Source organism: Vipera ursinii (assembly GCF_947247035.1).
Source record: "Vipera ursinii genome assembly, chromosome: 2".
NCBI lineage: Eukaryota > Metazoa > Chordata > Lepidosauria > Squamata > Viperidae > Vipera > Vipera ursinii.
The window spans coordinates 267,934,105-267,952,747 of record NC_139513.1 but is presented as its reverse complement, the minus strand read 5'-3'; the positions used below and the strand labels follow the sequence as shown (position 1 = coordinate 267,952,747).

Below are 18,643 nucleotides of genomic sequence, written 5' to 3'. Positions count from 1 at the left end.
TGCTGGGCAGGACTGTCGGTGCAGGAGGTAAGACATCCCAAAAATAAGACCTGGTGCCTCTTTTGGAGGTAAAAAAAAAAAGAAGACCCAGTCTTATTTTTGGAGAAATACAGGTAGTTAAGCAGAGGTTTATGAGATCCAAAATCCTTGGTGTTTTGATCTTCGTGTATTCACTTAAGTCAGGTGTATTGTGAAGCAATGCAATCATCGGTTCTTTGGCTAATTCTGGATCTATAGATGTGAACAGGGCTGTGACATCAAATGAGACCATGATTTCGTCCTCATCTATAGTCACATCCCTGTTTAAAGGCACTGTAGTGGAGAGTTAATGGAGTGTTGGATTCCTCTTGTGAAATGCCCAAGCTTTTTTGTTAGTTCTTTTGCTATTTTGTATGTAGGGATCCCTGGTAGAGATATGATTGGACAGAGGGGTATGCCAGGTTCATCTATTTTGGGGTGTCCGTAGAAGCATGGGAGGATAGGTCCGCCACTGTTCTTCTATTCTAATTTGGCCTTTCTTAGTGAGGTGACCGAGGGTTCTCTTGATCTGGTTGCCTAGGTTTTGTATTCTATTCACGTTCACAGGGATGTATGTTTCTTTGTCCTCTGGTATTTCTTTCATTTTTTGTTGGTAGTGTGCTCTGTCCATAATCACTGTGGTTTGGCCTTTGTCTGCAGGTAGGATGATGATGTTCTGGTCCTTTTTTAGTTTTCTGAGGGCTGCTCTAGATTCTGCTGTAAGTTGATTCTGTTCCTGTCGTCTTCTCATCTGTGGAATGATGTTTTGTGTAATGTTTCCTTGCACCTCTGTGGAGAGTTTGATGGTTTAAAGCACTAACACTGATGATGTTACCTACTTAGGGTAATGAAAGGTCTCCAAGAAAATAAGCAAGCTCAGAGAGCACCAAGGACCCCTCAAAATACAGCTGTTTTGATTATGGTAAGGCATAAAATAAAGATGAGCAGCTCTTAGGTAGATTTCCGATTTGCCTGCAAAAGATCTGATTGAATTTCTGAAATGTTCAGGACTAATGTTTCTGTCTGAAACTCTACAGATACATATCATTCAAGAGATTAGAATTTGAATGCTACCCTGACTGGGTGAGATATGGCAGATTTTGTCTTGCAGTTAAAATAGCAATCATGCAGGCTCTGGCTGCAGCTCAGAAAGAACTGTACTGTATGCATTAATAGGATATCCAAATATGTATTAAAATACCCAAATGCACCAGCATGAACTTGTAGTTTTGTTGCATCAGTATGCAGGTGCCATTTTCCAGGAAGTTTTCCTTTTTGATTCACCTTCCCTGTCTAGGCTTTCATCCCATGATTTTTCTGGTAGTCTCCCATCCCAAACTAAGCAGTTCAACTAGGTTTACTGTTTTCAAGTTACATGCTGCCAGCTAAGTTGTATATGCATTAGTACACTCCAAGTTGAAGAACAGCTGAATCAGGCACATTCAGTGGCAATGAATGCAGCAGGTAATCCCAGCATCCACAGCTGAAATGTTAATTTATAAAAAAGCCCCACTTCCATCAGAGACCATGCAGAACTGCAAAAGTTCCTAAGACAGCATATTCAAAATACCGGCTTTCTTCAATGCAGCACCTGCCCAGATATGCCGGACTAATTCCAAAACTGACCGCAAATTAGGAGAATTGAATTTCATTATACTTTGCGCTTTTTGGCAATTTAAGATCATTCACCCTGCTGAGAATTGTCAACCTGAACTCAATTACCAACCATTCTACCTAATAGTACATTAAATTTACAACCTCTACGCAAGCAGGATTTTATTGAAGATTTGGGAATTCTATACCCAAAATCTATCAAGGGGTGGAGATACCAGGTCACATGCAGAATGTGCATTCCCTGCTTAACTCCAGGGTCAAAAATAGGCAGGTGCTGACAGGAAGCCTTCGGTAAACAAGCTACAACCCGTGCTTTACTCACCAGCCGAGTTGCTCGGTAGGGCCCGGGACCCACGAGTCGAGGCTCCATCGGTCGCCCCGAAAACACAAAACTCCGCAGTCCGTCTCCACGGTGACCGATAGACACAGCATCGAGTCTTCGAAGGAAAGTTTGAATCAGAGACTACAGCATTGTGATTGGGCCAAATCTAGGTCACATGACACCTCAGAATTAGCCGATTGGAGGCAGTCCTTTTAAGAAACACTCCGCTCATAGAAAAAGAAAAAAAATCATGCGTTCGCTCTTTGCCCCGATTAGCAGGTGATTGGATTCTCCGCTAGAAACGTCAGAGGTGTGCTTTACCGACAACGCCCAATGATTTGTTCCGCTCCTTTTCTCCGTCACCAATCGCTGGGCGGTAGCGAGATAAAAGGAACGGGCTGATAATTTCAGGCAATGCTTTTGCGAGCTTATTCTGCTGTTTCAACTTTGTATCGCAAGCAGGTGACGTTGCTGCTCTGGCTTCTTGCTAAAATCGATACTGCATAATCGCCAAATTTGGGAGAATTCCATCCCTTCCCATTATATGGATGGTGCAAGGATTGAGGTCCCTAAATTCCCCCACCTTCGTGGCACAAAGGCTAGCCAAGAATGGAGGATGCCATGCCATGCCCTTTATAAGCCTCTCTTAACATTGGTGGCAACTGAGCTAATTATCACTTGCTTAACCATGGTTTGCATAATCTTAGCTTAATATGTGGGAGCTTCTTCCGTTTTTCTGCTTCATAAGCATATCCTTTTAACAGTTGTTTGTTCTAAAATCATGCTTGACTATATTCAGATTTCCCTAAATCACTGAGCCTTCTAGATGAAGTGATTACAACGGGCAGAAGTTCCAGGTGGTATCTCAAATCTTGTTTACATATTCTGGCATTTGTAGTCAAAACAGCTCCCTTTGTGGTCCAGGGCTTCTGGATCAAGCAGTGGAGAGATTGAAACTTAGGCAAAGAGTTGGTGTAAATGGAAAACTGAATTTTAGATCCACTAAAGAAATTCTCTTTTACTCTGACTTGGGATGCATAAAACTGCTAATAGCCTTTCCCAGAGATAATTATATTGAGCTTTTGCTGTGGTCCTATCAGTCTAACAAACATCTTAATGAACTGATTCCAGAAAAAGCTGGCCTTTACTTTAAAACATGATAGTAATTTAGCAAGCATAAGGGCTTTGTTCTACAAATTTGGGGGGTGGGGAAATGTTTCCTTCAAACCAACCCATTATTAAAACCCTAAGACACGTAAAAAAAAATCAAATAGTTGAAGACTTATGAATCATAGTTTTTAATATACAATAGTACAGTTAGTATAAAACAAAGTTGATAGATAGTTTAACAGTGAGGTTCATACCCTTTGTTACCATCCACGAAACGTTTCCATTTCAGATAAAAGCAGCCTAAGGAAGTTGGGACCCAGTTGATGTATCCTCATCAGTGCTCAAAGTATTGTTGTATACTCATCAAACACACTTCATTTTCATAATGAAGATACATAAGCATTTAAGAGTGCCACTAAAATTTAAATATGCCACTAAATTCCCAATATGTACTTTATTGCTGATATTTGTAGGTTGTAATAGTTTTTATTTTTCCTCACATCAAATTTAAATTCCAAATAATTTATAATAAAATATATATTTTTGTCCAGGAAAACCATATACAAAACATCCAGTGTGCCGTGCACTGAAGCCTCTTGATTGTCAAGTACTGCATGTTGAAGATCTTGTTTTGTAACTGAGCTCTTCATTCATTTTTGTTTCTGCTAACACCATTTTGCAAATGTTTTGGGAGCCGGCGACCCTTAGTATAAGCATTATACCAAAAATTTAGAAACAGGATTAAAAACAAAAATCCGTAGAGCCCAATGATGAACATGAAAATAGGATACTGATACTGACAATTATCCATGAGGTAGATTTGCCCTATATGCAGTGTCACCAAGAAGAACTGCACCTGTAAAAAAAAAAAAAAAGATTTGAAGAAATTTTACTTTCTGACTTTGGACCTGAAAACTAGATATGAAGTGACTAAAGAAATATTATGGATTTTGAATACATAGTTATTCATATTTGATAATTTATTGAGTTAGATTAAAATTAAGAATATATTATAAATATTGATTTTTTTAGAATGCTGATTATTAGTATGTTATTAGTATTATTAGTATTTTAAATATTGATATTCATTTAAACTTAGAAAAGTTGTATTATATTATCTCTGCTTTAAAAAAAGTTGGAGGTCATTTTTGTTATACTGAAGATATTTTTTGTCACTTGTTAACTTGTCCTCTTTTTCTCTTTAGGTTAGCTTGTATTTTAATGTTTGTTTTTGAAATTTAATAAATATATTAGTAAAAAGACATTACTTTTAAATCAAGTAGAGAAGAAGAATTAAGACAGAACTAAGATGGAATTATTTGGATTGCAGTTTCCTTAAGGCCCATTATTACATTTCAGGACACATGTCTACAAAAGCATTTTAGAGCTGTGATAAGTAGTTTCTGTCCCCTTAGTACAGAACAACAGTTGGAGAGAAGAAGGCATAAGGAAGAGAAAGGGAAATGCCAACAAGAGATCAAGTCTTCTTACCTGGAGCATTTTTAGGATGGGGCAACAAGCCAAAGTGGTGAGTTGGGTTGGTGTAAATGCAAATTCTATCCACCCATTTTATAATATTCACAAACTGCCCCATTTCAAACTAGGCTTAACCTGCTTAGCTGTGGAATCCAGGCAAAGTTGGCGACATGCTCCTATCTGCTCAGGCAGTTAGCCAGATGATAAACTACATCCTTCTTAAAGCAGTTGGTTGTAAAATATCAAGACTCAGATGTAACAATAAAAACTAAAATAACATGGATCAGCATTCCCCTCCTAAAATTTTGATGGTTCTGACCTTGATGGCCTTTAAGAAAGCTCTGAAGATCTGGTTTTTTCAACTCTGTGCTATATCCCAAGATGGTATATGACACTATTGTAATTATATGAATCTTGCGCCTTTCCTCAGCATGTTTTATTTCATTGCTTTATTTTATCATTTTCTATATTTTGTTTTAATCTTTGTAAGATACCCAAAATCACAAATAAATAACATCTGCTAATGCAGATAATCTTATACTCACTATGTAATCATCTTTTTGAGAGAACTCAGGCTGTATGGAAGCACCAAAGTGGAAAATGTGATATATCTAGCTAGCTCACAACATTATAATGTGCCTATTTATCTTTTGTAAGTATAAATCATTCAAATCTAAGCCTATTTTTTTCTGTACCTTCTTTCAAAGTTACTTACCAATTGTACAGTTGTCAGATATTTTTTCCACCACAAATGCTTATGGAATGCTGGCCCCAGTGTACAAAGTCCATAGTAGGAGTACATGATCACATGAACCATAGAGTTGAGCATACCGTGGAATGTTCCTAAACCTCCTGTAGAAAGGGAGGCAAGATCTGTCTCAGTCATGTAAATAATTTTTTATTATCAGTCCAAAGCATGTCATAGTTGAGGCATATCAGAGAAACACAGAAATAATAAGTATTCAACAATGTACTTCAATCCTGTTTTCATAGATTTCTACTATAGTATTTATGACCAGCTAATGCATGACTAGGGACGCAGTGGCTCAGTGGGTTAGGATGCTGAGCTTGTCGATCAGAAGGTCGGCAGTTTGGCGGGTCGAATCCCGAGTGCCACGTAACAGAGTGAGCGCCTGTGACTCGTCCCAGCTTCTGCCAACCTAGCAGTTCGAAAGCAGGTAAAAATGCAAGTAGAAAAATAGGGACCACTGCGGTGGGAAGGTAACAGCGTTCCGTGCGCCTTTGGCGTCTAGTCATGCCGGCCACATGACCACGGAGACGTCCTCGGACAAGCGCTGCCTCTTCGGCTTTGAAACGGAGATGAGCACCGGCCCCTAGAGTCGGAAACGACTAGCACGCACGTGCGGGGGAACCTTTACCTTTACCTAATGCATGACTAACTAATAATACATAATTTATTCAGTTACCATAGCTGTCTGGGTTCATATATCATTCTGAGCTATAAAGTAACCAAACACATTTTATCCTAGTATCTAATATAAAGCTAGTCTGTATGTTGGTGCAATGGGTGGATACCATTTAGAAAAAAAAATTCTGTATGGCAAAAAGCTACATGCAGTGCTGCAGTGCAAACTTCCCAAAGTGCTACTCTTCAAATGAAGCCCAATCACAACACACAGAATTTGCACTCAACATAGTGATTATTTGCCATCAAGCTGTTTTCAGCTCCTAGTGACTACATAGATACTGATTAGGAATTTTGGGAATTATAGTTTCAGTGCATTTGGAGGGCACATGGTTAGAGAGGTTGAGTGGTTAAAATGAATGGATAGAGATCAATCTGTACCAACACCACCATCATTTGCAAACAAACTCACTGTAGAGTAATTCTAAAGAGTAGGAGGAAGACTTAAGAAGGAACTTAACAAAAGGAATAATTATCCATGCTGGACACCCTCTATATTAGCCTCTCTATATCAGGCTCTCTATTTATTTAGCAGCAAAATAACTTGCATTCACCTAATGAAGTGAAGAAAGCTGGGGGTAATCAAGAGTGGATTCAAGTAAAGGGACTGTTTAGTTGTGGTATTTAAAATTATGGGCTACAGTGGTAAAAGTAGTAGAGGCACTCACAAGTGGCTGAATGAGCGCTCATTAAAGGCTTCACTTCAGTTTACAAGGAAGTATCCAAAGTGAAATGTCAGTGGGCCTTGTACTGTTCAATATGTTGATCAATGTCATGGAGGAGAGATGGGAGGGGAGATTTATCAAATCTGCAGATAATACAAAGCAGAATATCATGCAACTTTGATGAAGGCTTTACAAAATGGCTGCAGCTTTTCCCTGACTGCTAAGCTAGAAAATCTGCGAAAGAGGGTCAGCTTCACATTACACAGTGTATGGAAAAACAAAGGCATACAGTAACAAACAGATGATTTTTATTTTTTGTTTTTATTTACTTTGTCAACACTAAACATTGGATGTTCCGGCTCTGACAACTGATGAAAATCGCAGTCATTTTCTCTTTGCTTTTAACATGCTTTTTCTTCTATTTAGAAATCAGGTGCAGAAGGGGGGTTTGGGTGAATGCTTGAGCTCAGCTAGCCATAATAATAACACTGCTCTGTGGGAACCCAAGGATGAACTGATGACGTTTTGGCGGGCTGAGGAGCTGGGAAGAAAGCCCATGTTTCAGGTTTATTAGAGAATGTGATTTATGACTGCTGCTTGGGGGTGGAAATTACAATTTGTTACTTTGTATCTGGAGGAAGGGAATCTAGTTTTGGGTTCAACTATGTAGTGCCGATACTTTGTTTCCTGAATAAAAAATTCGTTAAGGAAGAATTTTTGCCTTGAATTTCTTTTGAAGGGTTTCATCTATCGGAACCATGACATACTTATACGCTATCTTTAATATTTTTTATAAATAACTCAAGGTGGCAAATATATGCAACACAACTTCCTCCTCTACTTTCCTCACAACATGATTAAAATCCCAATTCCCGGAATGTGCAGGTTGTATATCTTTAATTGTAGCTGGTTAGCATATCTTGCACACCTCCATATACAATAACGGACAAGACAGGTTTTGCAGACAGGTTTTTGAGCACTGGCTCAAAGAAATGGGTTGCTATTTTTTTAAAAAAAAAACCTGGCATACAGTTAGGAATAGATTTAGGCTTATTTGCATTTGTTTCCAGACTATTTCTCTTATATTTCATTTTAAAGCAGTTTTCTATTCAGTCTCTTCTTCTTCCACTACCTCCATCCTATTTTTACATCACTGTTCTCTATTTCTGTTTTAGCTGATTTTCAGTAAGCTATAAAAGTAAACTTTATATTTTTATCAATTTTCTTTTCACTATCATGCATCTAATTAATCGCTACTTCTATTTGAAGCTATTTCAGTTTTTTGGGGGGGGTTTTAGGAAGTGATTGTTGAAAGTCTTTGAATCCAGGATGAAGTAACTTCTCAGTTACGGAGAACTGTCATCACATTGCCGTTATTTAAAGAGGGAAAATTATTAACTAGTTTTCATCAAGACAGAGAACAGCCAACGTTTGGAATCAGTGATTAAGGCTGGACATGTTTTAAACAGGATATGGTTATGCCTAAAGAATGGCTGTTGTAGGTCTGACATTTTTTTCAAAATATCTAATACAGCTGTTTGGTCCACAAAAATTCACATAGATTATACTCAATCTGCAACACTGGAAACTGAATAGAGTGCTTTTTGTGCAGCTTTTAATTAAATCATCTGTCAAGCCTAAGGGAAGTAATAAACCGGAAGCCTATAGCAGAATCTACAGCAAGTTAAAATTGGAGCCGTGTTAAGCAACAGTGCCTAAATAATTTGTATGGGGCTTGTTCAGCAAGTTATTTATTTTCTTCTAATCCCAAATGCAGCTCTGAAAACAAACCATTATTTAAGTTTGTTGCAGCATCAGCTTAACATAACATTCAAGCTCATGAACAATTATTTTAGATGCATAGTGTTAAAGGAAATTGCATTGCTAAAAAAATCACCAATTATGGTATATAATAAACCTTTATTGTCAAAGTACAACATGTGTACATTGAGATTAACTGAGCCTCCCCCCGTGCTCTCTCCCCCCAACACACAGTGACAACAAACCCTCCATCCTACCACACCATGTGAACCAACTACACCACACACCGGTCTCCCAAGTCAATTCTGCATAAGATTATGTCCCATTTAAAAGCCTAACAGCCCACAGATAAAAGCTATTTTTCAGCCTGTTGGTACGGCTGGCTACAGTATATTCCTGTATCTCCTACCGGATGGTAGTAGAGTAAAGAGATACCGTCCAGGGTGTGAGTCATCCCTGAGAATCTTCCTCACTCTTCCAAGGCAACGAGCCCTGGCGATGTCATCCAGTGGTGTCAGGGAACAGCCCACAATGTCTTGTGCTGTGCTCACTACCCTCTGTAATACTTTCCTGTCCGCGGCTGTCAGACCAGCATACCAAACCACAATACCATACGAGAGGACGCTCTCTATGGTAGACCGGTAAAAGAGGGTTATTAGCTGTTGTTCTACCCTGTTCTTCCGCAAGATCCTAAGAAAGTGAAGCCTCTGTTGGGCCTTTCTAGCCACCTGGGTTGTATTAACTTTCCAGGTCAGATCTTCACAGAGGTAGACTCCCAGAAATTTAAAAGAGGAAACTCTCTCTACACAGTCCTCCCCGATGTAAAGTGGGGCAGGTTCCTCCTTTTTTCTCCAGAAGTCTAACACCATCTCTTTTGTCTTGCCGATGTTTAGGTGCAAGTTGTTACTACACCATATGGATAGTTTTTGTACCTCCACCCTATATGCTGTCTCATCCCCACCTGTAATAAGACCCACCACAGTTGTATCATCTGCGAACTTGATTATCGCAGTGGATGGGTCAGATGATACACAATCATAAGTGTATAAAGAGTACAGGTAGGGGCTAAGCACACAGCCCTGTGGCGTGCCGGTGCAAAGCTTCAGGGGGGTGGACAAAGCAGACCCAACCCTCACTGTTTGTACCCGATCCCTAAGAAAGTCTTGAATCACTAACAAACCTATTATGGCACATATTTTAATTAATTTTTGCCATCTGTTTCAGATTGTGGATAGCAATATGATGAAAAGGACTGGTGCTCACTGAAGCTGCCCACATTACAGTGCCCGTATGTTTTGGCTGTATCTCCCTCGACAGGAGAGCAATAGCTGCTTATCACCATACTTGCTTTATTTTTTTATTGAAAGAAAATGATTTCCTATTACATAAATTAATTACAGGTAGTCCTCGATTTACAACAGTTCATTTAGTAACCATTCAAAGTTACAACGGCACTGAAAAAAAGTGACTTATGACCATTTTTCACATTTACGACCATCGCAGCATCCCCATGGCCGTGTGATCAAAATTCAGACATTTGGCAACTGACTCATATTTATGATGGTTGCAGTTTCCCGGGGTTATATGATCCCCTTTTGCAACCTTTTGTCAACCAAAGTCAATGGGGAAGCCAGATTCACTTAACAACCGTGTTACTGACTTAACACCTGCAGTGATTCACTTAGCCACTGTGGCAAGAAAGGTTGTAAAATAGAGGAAAACTCACTTAACAAATGTTTCACTTAGCAACAAAAATTTTGGGCTCAACCCTGGTCATAAGTCGAGGACTTCCTATATTGTGTTCTTAGTGAATAAGCAAGGTTGCATCTTCAAATCTCACCTGGAGAGTTTTTTTCTAATGGGCATCAGAGAATGCTGCCTTTAGCAGCTTAGGATGAATTCTACCTAAAGAGAAAAAGAATTTGATGCACATATCCCTAAATTCGTCCATGTACACTCATTATTGTTCTTAGTTCTTTTCCAGGCATAATTCAAAGTGCTGGTTATTAATTTTACACTCCTATGTGGCTCTGAGCCTGGAAGGCCATCTCCTACAGAATTCCCTGCCCACTGTGAGCAGGGACTCCGCAAAATATCTTTGCTTCAGGAACCCCATACATGGGCCTTAGTAGAGCCCCCTCCTTCCATGGAACATAGGAGTCACTATCTCCTGCAAGGCTGTGAAGCTGACCCTCTTTCACAGATTTTCTAGCTTAGCAGTCAGGGAAAAGCTGCAGCCATTTTGTAAAGCCTTCATCAAAGTTGCATGATATTCTGCTTAGTAAAATGGTAAATTATGGGCTACAGTGGTAAAAGTAGTAGAGGCACTCACAAGTGGCTGAATGAGCGCTCATTAAAGGCTTCACTTCAGTTTGCAAGGAAGTATCCAAAGTGAAATGTCAGTGGGCCTTGTACTGTTCAATATGTTGATCAATGTCATGGAGGAGAGATGGGAGGGGAGATTTATCAAATCTGCAGATAATACAAAGCAGGAGGCGGGGAGAGAGAAGAAATGCAAAAATGTTTTAAATAGACTTCAGCTGTGAACTAAAATGAATAGAATAGAATTTAATGGGGAGAAATGGGTATAATAAAAGGTGTACGTATTGGATGGGGAGGCATTGGGTTCAAAGAATTAAAGAATATATAAGTTGGTAGGGACCTTCTGGGTCATCTAGTCCAACCCCCTATTCAGTACAGGATTCAATTTAATTATCCTTGGTGGATAATTAACCAGCCTGTTTGAAAACCTCCAGCAAAGACAAATTTACCACTGTTCTAGTCAGACTCTTTCATTGCTTAACAGCTTGCTGGCTAAAACAAGGATTTAAGGCACGGGTGTCAAACTCGCCACATCACGTGACGTGTCACAACATATCATGGCTTTTTTCACATTGCTGGAGCTGGGTTGGGCGCGGCCGCCGCATGATGCAACTGGCCCACAGACCGATAGTTTGACTCCCCTGATTTAAGGCCACTAGAAAGAAAGGCACATAGGATCCCTTTTTTTTAAAAAAAGGTTGCTGCAGCAACCTTAGCAGCAGCTTGGCAGAAACATTTATGAAGGTATCTAAGAATCTATGTCAAAGTCAAACATGAGCCAGCAATGTGATTCAGCAAATAAAAAAGGCAATTTCTATCCTAGGCTGTATTAAGAAGAATAGATCACAGGGAATAAATATCAAACTCTGCTCTGGTCAGATTCTGCTTGGCACAATTCTGGGCACCATAGTTCAGAAGACAAGGTGGAGCAAGTTCAGAGGAGAGCTACCAAGATGATGAAGGGTCTGGAAACCAAGCCCAATGGTTAAAGGGTCTGGAGTCAGGAAAGACAACAGAGGCAAGATATGATAGCCATCTTTAAATACATGAAGGACTGCATTTAGAAAACGGAACAAACTTATTCTCTATGGCCCTAAAGGGCAGAATCAGAACCAATGGGTTATAGTTTGTTGTTGTTGTTAGCTGCGAAGTCGTGTCCGACTCATCGCGACCCTATGGACAACGTTCCTCCAGGCCTTCCTGTCTTCCACCATCTTCTGGAGTCCATTTAAGCTCACGCCTACTGCTTCAGTGACTCCATCCAGCCACCTCATTCTCTGTCGTCCCATTCTTCTATTGCCCTCGATCTTTCCCAGCATTAGGCTCTTCTCCAGTGAGTCCTTCCTTCTCATTAGGTGGCCAAAGTATTTGAGTTTTAGCTTCAAGATCTGGCCTTCTAAAGAGCAGTCAGGATTGATCTCCTCTAGGACTGACCGGTTTGATCGCCTTGCAGTCCAAGGGACTCGCAGGAGTCTTCTCCAGCACCACAGTTCAAAGGCCTCAATTCTTTGGCGCTCAGCCTTTCTTATGGTCCAACTTTCACTGCCATACATTGCAACTGGGAAGACCATAGCCTTGACTATACACACTTTTGTTGACAGGGTGATGTCTCTGCTTTTTAGTGTGCTGTCTAGATTTGCCATGGCTTTCCTTCCCAGGAGCAAGCGTCTTTTAATTTCTTGGCTACAGTCCCCATCTGCAGTGATCTTGGAGCCCAGGAAAACAAAATCTGTCACTACCTCCATTTCTTCCAGATCTATTTGCCAGGAATTGAGAGGGCCAGATGCCATGATCTTGGTTTTCTTAATGTTAAGTTTCAACCCAAGTTTTGCACTCTCCTTCTTCACCCACAACAAGAGGCTCTTTAGTTCTTCTTCACTTTCTGCTATTAGAGTGGTATCATCTGCGTATCTTAGGTTGTTGATATTTCTTCCAGCAATCTTAATTCCAACTTTTGATTCATCTAGCCCTGCCTTTCTCATGATGTGCTCTGCATATAAGTTAAATAGGCAGGGCGACAGTATACAGCCTTGCCGGACTCCTTTCCCAATTTTGAACCAATCAGTGGTTCCGTGTCCAGTTCTCACTGTTGCTTCTTGGCCCGCATATAGGTTTCTCAAGAGACAAATAAGGTGGTCTGGTACTCCCATCTCTTTAAGAACTTGCCACAGTTTGTTATGATCCACACAATCAAAGGCTTTAGCATAATCAATGAAGCAGAAGTAGATGTTTTTCTGGAACTCCCTAGCTTTCTCCATGATCCAGCGTATGTTGGCAATTTGATCTCTAGTTCCTCTGCCTCTTCGAAATCCTGCCTGTACTTCTAGTAGTTCTCGATCCACATACTGCTGAAGTCTAGCTTGTAGGATTTTAAGCATGACTTTACTAGCATGAGAAATGAGTGCAATGGTGTGATAGTTTGAACATTCTTTGGCACTGCCTTTCTTTGGAATTGGAATGTAAACTGATCTTTTCCAATCCTGTCGCCACTGTTGAGTTTTCCAAATTTGCTGGCAAATTGAGTGTAGCACTTTTACTGCATCGTCTTTTAAGATTTTGAATAGCTCAGCTGGAATACTGTCACCTCCACTAGCTTTGTTGTTGCTCAGCTTTTCTAAGGCCCACTTCACTTCACATTCTAGGATGTCTGGCTCGAGGTCAGTGACCACCTCATTGTGATTATCTGGGACGTTAAGCTCATTCTTGTATAGTTCTTCTGTGTAATTTTGCCACCTCTTCTTAATCTCTTCTGCCTCTGTTAGGTCCCTGCCATTTTGGTCCTTTATCATGCCCATTTTTGCATGGAATGTTCCCTTCATCTCTCCAATTTTCTTGAAAAGATCTCTGGTCCTCCCTATTCTATTGTTTTCTTCTATTTCTTTGCACTGTTCATTTAAGAAGGCATTCTTATCTCTTCTAGCTATTCTCTGGAATTCTGCATTCAATTGGGCATATCTATGTTTTTCTCCCTTGCCTTTCGCTTTCCTCCTTTCCTCAGCTATTTGCAAAGCTTCCTCAGACAGCCATTTTGCTTTCTTGCATTTCTTTTTATTTGGGATGGTTTTGGTTGCTACCTGTTGTACAATGTCGCGAACCTCTGTCCATAGTTCTTCAGGCACTCTGTCTATCAGATCTAATTCCTTAAATCTATTTGTCACCTCTACTGTATATTCAACAGGGATATGATTTAATTCATACCTGAGTGGCCTAGTGCTTTTCCCTACTTTCTTCAGTTTAAGCCTAAACTTTGCAAGGAGAAGCTCATGGTCTGAGCCACAGTCAGCTCCTGGTCTTGTTTTTACTGACTGTATAGAGCTTCTCCATCTTTGGCTGCAGAGCATATAGTCAATCTGATTTCTGTGTTGACCGTCTGGTGATGTCCATGTGTAGAGCCGTCTCTTGGGTTGTTGGAAAAGAGTGTTTGCTATGACCATCATATTCTCTTGACAAAATTCTATCAGCCTGTGCCCTGCTTCATTTTGTACTCCAAGGCCAAACTTGCCTGTTATTCCGCTTATCTTTTGGCTTCCTACTTTAGCATTCCAATCCCCCATGATGATAAGGACATCATTTTTGGGTGTTACTTCTATAAGGTGCTGTAGGGCTTCATAGAACCGGTCAATTTCATCCTCTTCAGCACTGGTGGTTGGGGCATAGACTTGGACTACTGTGATATTGAATGGTTTGCCTTGGATTCGAACTGAGATCATTCTGTCATTTTGAGGATTGTATCCCAGTATTGCTTTTCCTACTCTTTTATTGACTATGAAGGCTACTCCATTTCTTCTGAGGGATTCTAGCCCGCAGTAGTATACCTGATGGTCATCTGAATTAAATTCACCCATTCCTGTCCATTTTAGTACGCTGATACCTAAGATGTCGATGTTCAGTCTTGACATCTCTTGTTTGACCACGTCCAGCTTTCCTTGATTCATGGATCTTACATTCCAGGTTCCTATGGAGAAAAAATCTTTACAGCATCGGACTTTCCTTTCACCACCAGACACCTCCACAGCTGAGCGTCCTTTCGGCTTTGGCCCAGTCGCTTCATTCTTTCTGGCGCTACTAGTACTAGCCCTCTGCTCTTCCCCAGTAGCATATTGGACGCCTTCCGACCTGAGGGGCTCATCTTCCAGCGTCATATCGTTTTGCCTTTTGGTACTGTCCATAGGGTTTTCATGGCAAAGATACTGGAGTGGGTTGCCATTTCCTTCTCCAGTGGATCACGTTTTGTCAGAACTCTCAGCTATGACCTGTCCGTCTTGGGTGGCCCTGCACGGCATAGCTCATAGCTTCATTGAATTATGCAAGCCCCTTTGCCACGACAAGGCAGTAATCCATGAAGGGGGGGTTATAGTTACAAGGAAGTAAACAAGGCTGTATGCCAAGAGGAATTTTCTGAGTGTCAGTCAACAAACTGCCACATAAAGCAGAGTACTACAAACAAAACCTGGAGGGTCATTAAAGATCCTTTAGTGAATCTTGTGCTGGGCAAAGAGTTGGCCTAGAAGATTATTTCTAAGGTCTCTTTTAATTTTATGATCTTCTATGTCAAATAAAATAGGCATTGTTGAATGCTTCCTCTGTGCCATATGTTACAAATAATTTACGCATTCAATGGGTTTCTTTTTGCCATACTTTGTAATATGCTACACCACAGTATAGTGATTAAATTGCTGGACTAAAATATAATAAGGAAACAGCTTCAAGCCCACGTTTGCAATGAAAACCCACTGAGAGTATTTGGACCAGTCAGTCTCTCTCAACTTATCTGTCAGGAAAAAAAGTGGAGAAAGGAGACTTAGCTCCTAGTATAAGTCTAGAAAATGTATGGATGGACTGAGTATTGCACTAAATTAAACATAATCGTAGCCATTTCAATACTGGCTTTGATACCATCTTCAAGTGCACCTCTAGAAATCTGGTATAAAAGGCACATAGTTTGGCTACTTTGAAGTGTTTAGCACTATTCTGAAGCTGTCTCTGGAGATTCTCAGTCATCCAAGTCAAGGTTGCTCCAAAGGTGTTTTTCCCCCCCAAAGGCAAGTAGATTTTGTTTTTCCTTGAAGACGTTTCACTTCTCATTCAAGATGGATGAGAAGCAAAATGTCTTCAAGGAAAAAAAATGTCCAGTTGTCTTTTGAAAAAGCACCTTTGGGACACTATACTGTAGCTTTTTCCAGGTTAAGTTAAACACATCTCTTATTCATTATAAGAGAGTAACAATGTGGATTCACAGTACTAACATATAAAAATGAAATAATTATTTTTATTGATGGATGTTTGATTTAGACATGTTGGCTTAAGTATGGTTTGTTGAATAAGCCACATAGCTAAGTTCACACAATATTCTAGAAACCCAACAAATATGTAGAAATAAACATCTGTAATGTGCATAGTCTAGGCCCATGGTGGCAAACCTGTGACACGCATGCCACAGGTGGCATGTAGAGCCCTCTCTGTAGGCACACATGCCGTTGCCCCAGTCCTAGGCCTTCAGCTGGGTTTTATAAAACCTTTTCATTTTAGGTCTCCACCACCGTGTGCAAAAAAAAAGGTTCAATCAATCAATTTCAACTTCTCACAGGGAAAAAAAGATCTCACAAAGTTGGAATTGATTGATTGAACTTTTCAGTCCCACCCAGTCTGCTGTTACCACTGCAGCCACGCCCTCCCAATGGGCCACACCCACCCAATGGGCAACACCCACCCGGCACCCAACAATACATAAGTGGGTTTTGGGTTGCAGTTTGGGCACTCGATCTCTAAAAGTTTCACCATCACTGGTCTAGGCACTATTTTTTTTCTGCTTCAGCTGCCACAGTGCCAACTACTGCTTTGTGGCTGAACTTTGTGCATTATCAAATATAGACATAATCACCTCTCATTTATATGTTTAATTAGCTCTGACAGAGGCAGAATTTGTAGAACACATCTAATGGAAACCCAATACACTCACATCCGTTCTATTTGTTTGGCATTTAGTACTTTATTGGCATGCTAATTAACTGAGTCCCATAAATATTTATGAGCTATTAGCTTCTGTTTCAGAGAATTCATACTGCTGAAAAGCCATCTCCCCAGACTTTGAACCTATGCTACATGCATTCATAAACTGCATTTTTGATCATGTTAAAACAGAAAAATATAGAAAACTGACGGCAGAAAAAGACACAGTGGTCCATTGAGTCTACCCCTTGAGATTTTGTTCTGCTTTTTTGTTTTCTCTTTAATTAATTGTTATTAATTTTTAATTTTAATTTTATTTTAATTTTTTTTGTTTTTTTAATGTTTTTATTATTGATAGACCAATGCTTATCCCAAGTATGTTTAAACACTACCTGCACTGGAAGTTGGTTTCAAGTTTCCACCACACTTTCAGTGAAGCACTACTGTTTATTATGTTATTACCAGAGTGTTAATTTTATCTCTCTTCAAACTGCCTAGTAGAAAAAAGAATATACATTGTATTCCTTTCCTAATAAAATCTATGCTACTAAATTTCCTTGTACTGTAAAATAAAGTTTCAGATGACTTATATTCAATGAGTTTTTGATCACAATCAAGATAACAGATGAGAAACTAAAAGCAATCTCTTCCTCATATCAGCCTTTTCTAAATTTTATGCTGTTAATTGGTTACTGACCACAAACAATTATTTATTCAGGCAGATTAATTCAGCCTAATGCTTTCTAAAGTTAAGATGGGTGTTGGTTTCATATAGTACATTTCAAATGAAACTCATTAAGATGCTTAAGATTTTAGTTTTATTGCATAAATTTGATTTTCTGCTTCCATTAAGCTTTGCTTCCTTCACTACGAAATTGTGTATCATAATGTGGATGTCTCATATTGTGTTAAATCTAAAGTATGATTTATTTCATAAACCATGGATAAATAATAGCTTACTGAGTGACATAATCCCAATCAAAAAGATTTGCAAATCAAAAATTTTCCATACTAGTTATTAAAATATATGAATATGCTTTGATAAGGAAAGGTAAACTTGATATTTATTTTGAAGGAAAGACAGAGTATGAGTTGAGTCAAGTTGATTGTCTTTTAGGCAACAAATAATAACCTTTCTCATTCCCTTGTCTGAATATCATAATCTGTTTTGCTAATACAAAAATAATGGCTTAGAAATCTATAGGATCATAATACTATTATGAAAGGAAGGAAGGAACAAGGGACATGAATGGGGGAGTGCTCTATAGGTAGCAGTTGGTGTTTGCATCATGAAGATCCAGCCCCCCCCTCTTTATTCACTACAGACAAACCATAAGGGAAAAGGAAGGCATAAACATTATCTTTTCTGACTTGCCTAATTTCAGTTCTTTCTTTCTTTCTCTTTCCCTTCCTTCCTTCCTCAAAATGCCAGAATTAAAAAGTGGGAAGGGAGGACAGGAACTCAAGGAGCTTTCTAGCTGGGCACCCATTCCCTTATTTTTCATAGATTCTTCAGTAGACTAACAGAATTGCCTCTTCCAGTTCTTCTATATGAAAAGAAAATAGTAATTCTTTGTTTCATCTTTTCTTCCAAATAATCTCTTTCCTCATAACAGAAAGCAGTGGTATCATTAAGAACATTCATTATCATTACATGAAGTTCACCTTGTTTGCACATGAGTTTAACATGGGGGGGGGAGAGAGCAGGTTTCAAACAGTCTTGATGTTGTATGATCACACACAGTTTTTGTTTTTTTCCTATCTGTTCCTTGTCCTCTTCTCATTTTTTCCCCCTAACACTATTGAGACCTTCAAGGATTTATAGATCTCAGCTTAATTATGGGTTTGCTGATGCTCTGATTTGGCTCATGGTAGATCTTGCACCTGAGAGAATTCAAGTGTTGCAGAATAACCTGACACAAGCTAGAAGAAAAAGACAGGTTTTTTTTCAACAGCTAAGTAAGCTATCTAGAGACCCAA

General features: G+C 39.5%; 2 protein-coding genes across 3 annotated transcripts in view; both read right to left on the bottom strand.

Annotated features, from left to right (window-relative positions):
* DEPDC1B (DEP domain containing 1B) overlaps positions 1-2,002 on the bottom strand; it is a gene marked incomplete at both ends in the record, with an annotated part of 40,605 nt that extends 38,603 nt beyond the window's left edge. Inside the window, one exon of the mRNA XM_083355120.1 lies at positions 1,955-2,002. Within this exon, the coding sequence (XP_083211246.1) occupies positions 1,955-2,002 (48 nt within the window). The remainder of the gene's footprint in view (positions 1-1,954) is intronic.
* A 1,290-nt stretch (positions 2,003-3,292) lies between these two features.
* Positions 3,293-18,643, bottom strand: part of ELOVL7 (ELOVL fatty acid elongase 7) — a 49,379-nt gene continuing 34,028 nt past the window's right edge. For both annotated transcript variants that reach the window (XM_083356308.1, XM_083356309.1), the window contains 2 exons: positions 5,256-5,392; positions 3,293-3,920 (listed from right to left, as the gene is read on the bottom strand). In XM_083356308.1, coding sequence (XP_083212434.1) covers positions 3,711-3,920; positions 5,256-5,392 — 347 coding nt within the window. In that variant the 3' untranslated portion in view covers positions 3,293-3,710. The remainder of the gene's footprint in view (positions 3,921-5,255; positions 5,393-18,643) is intronic.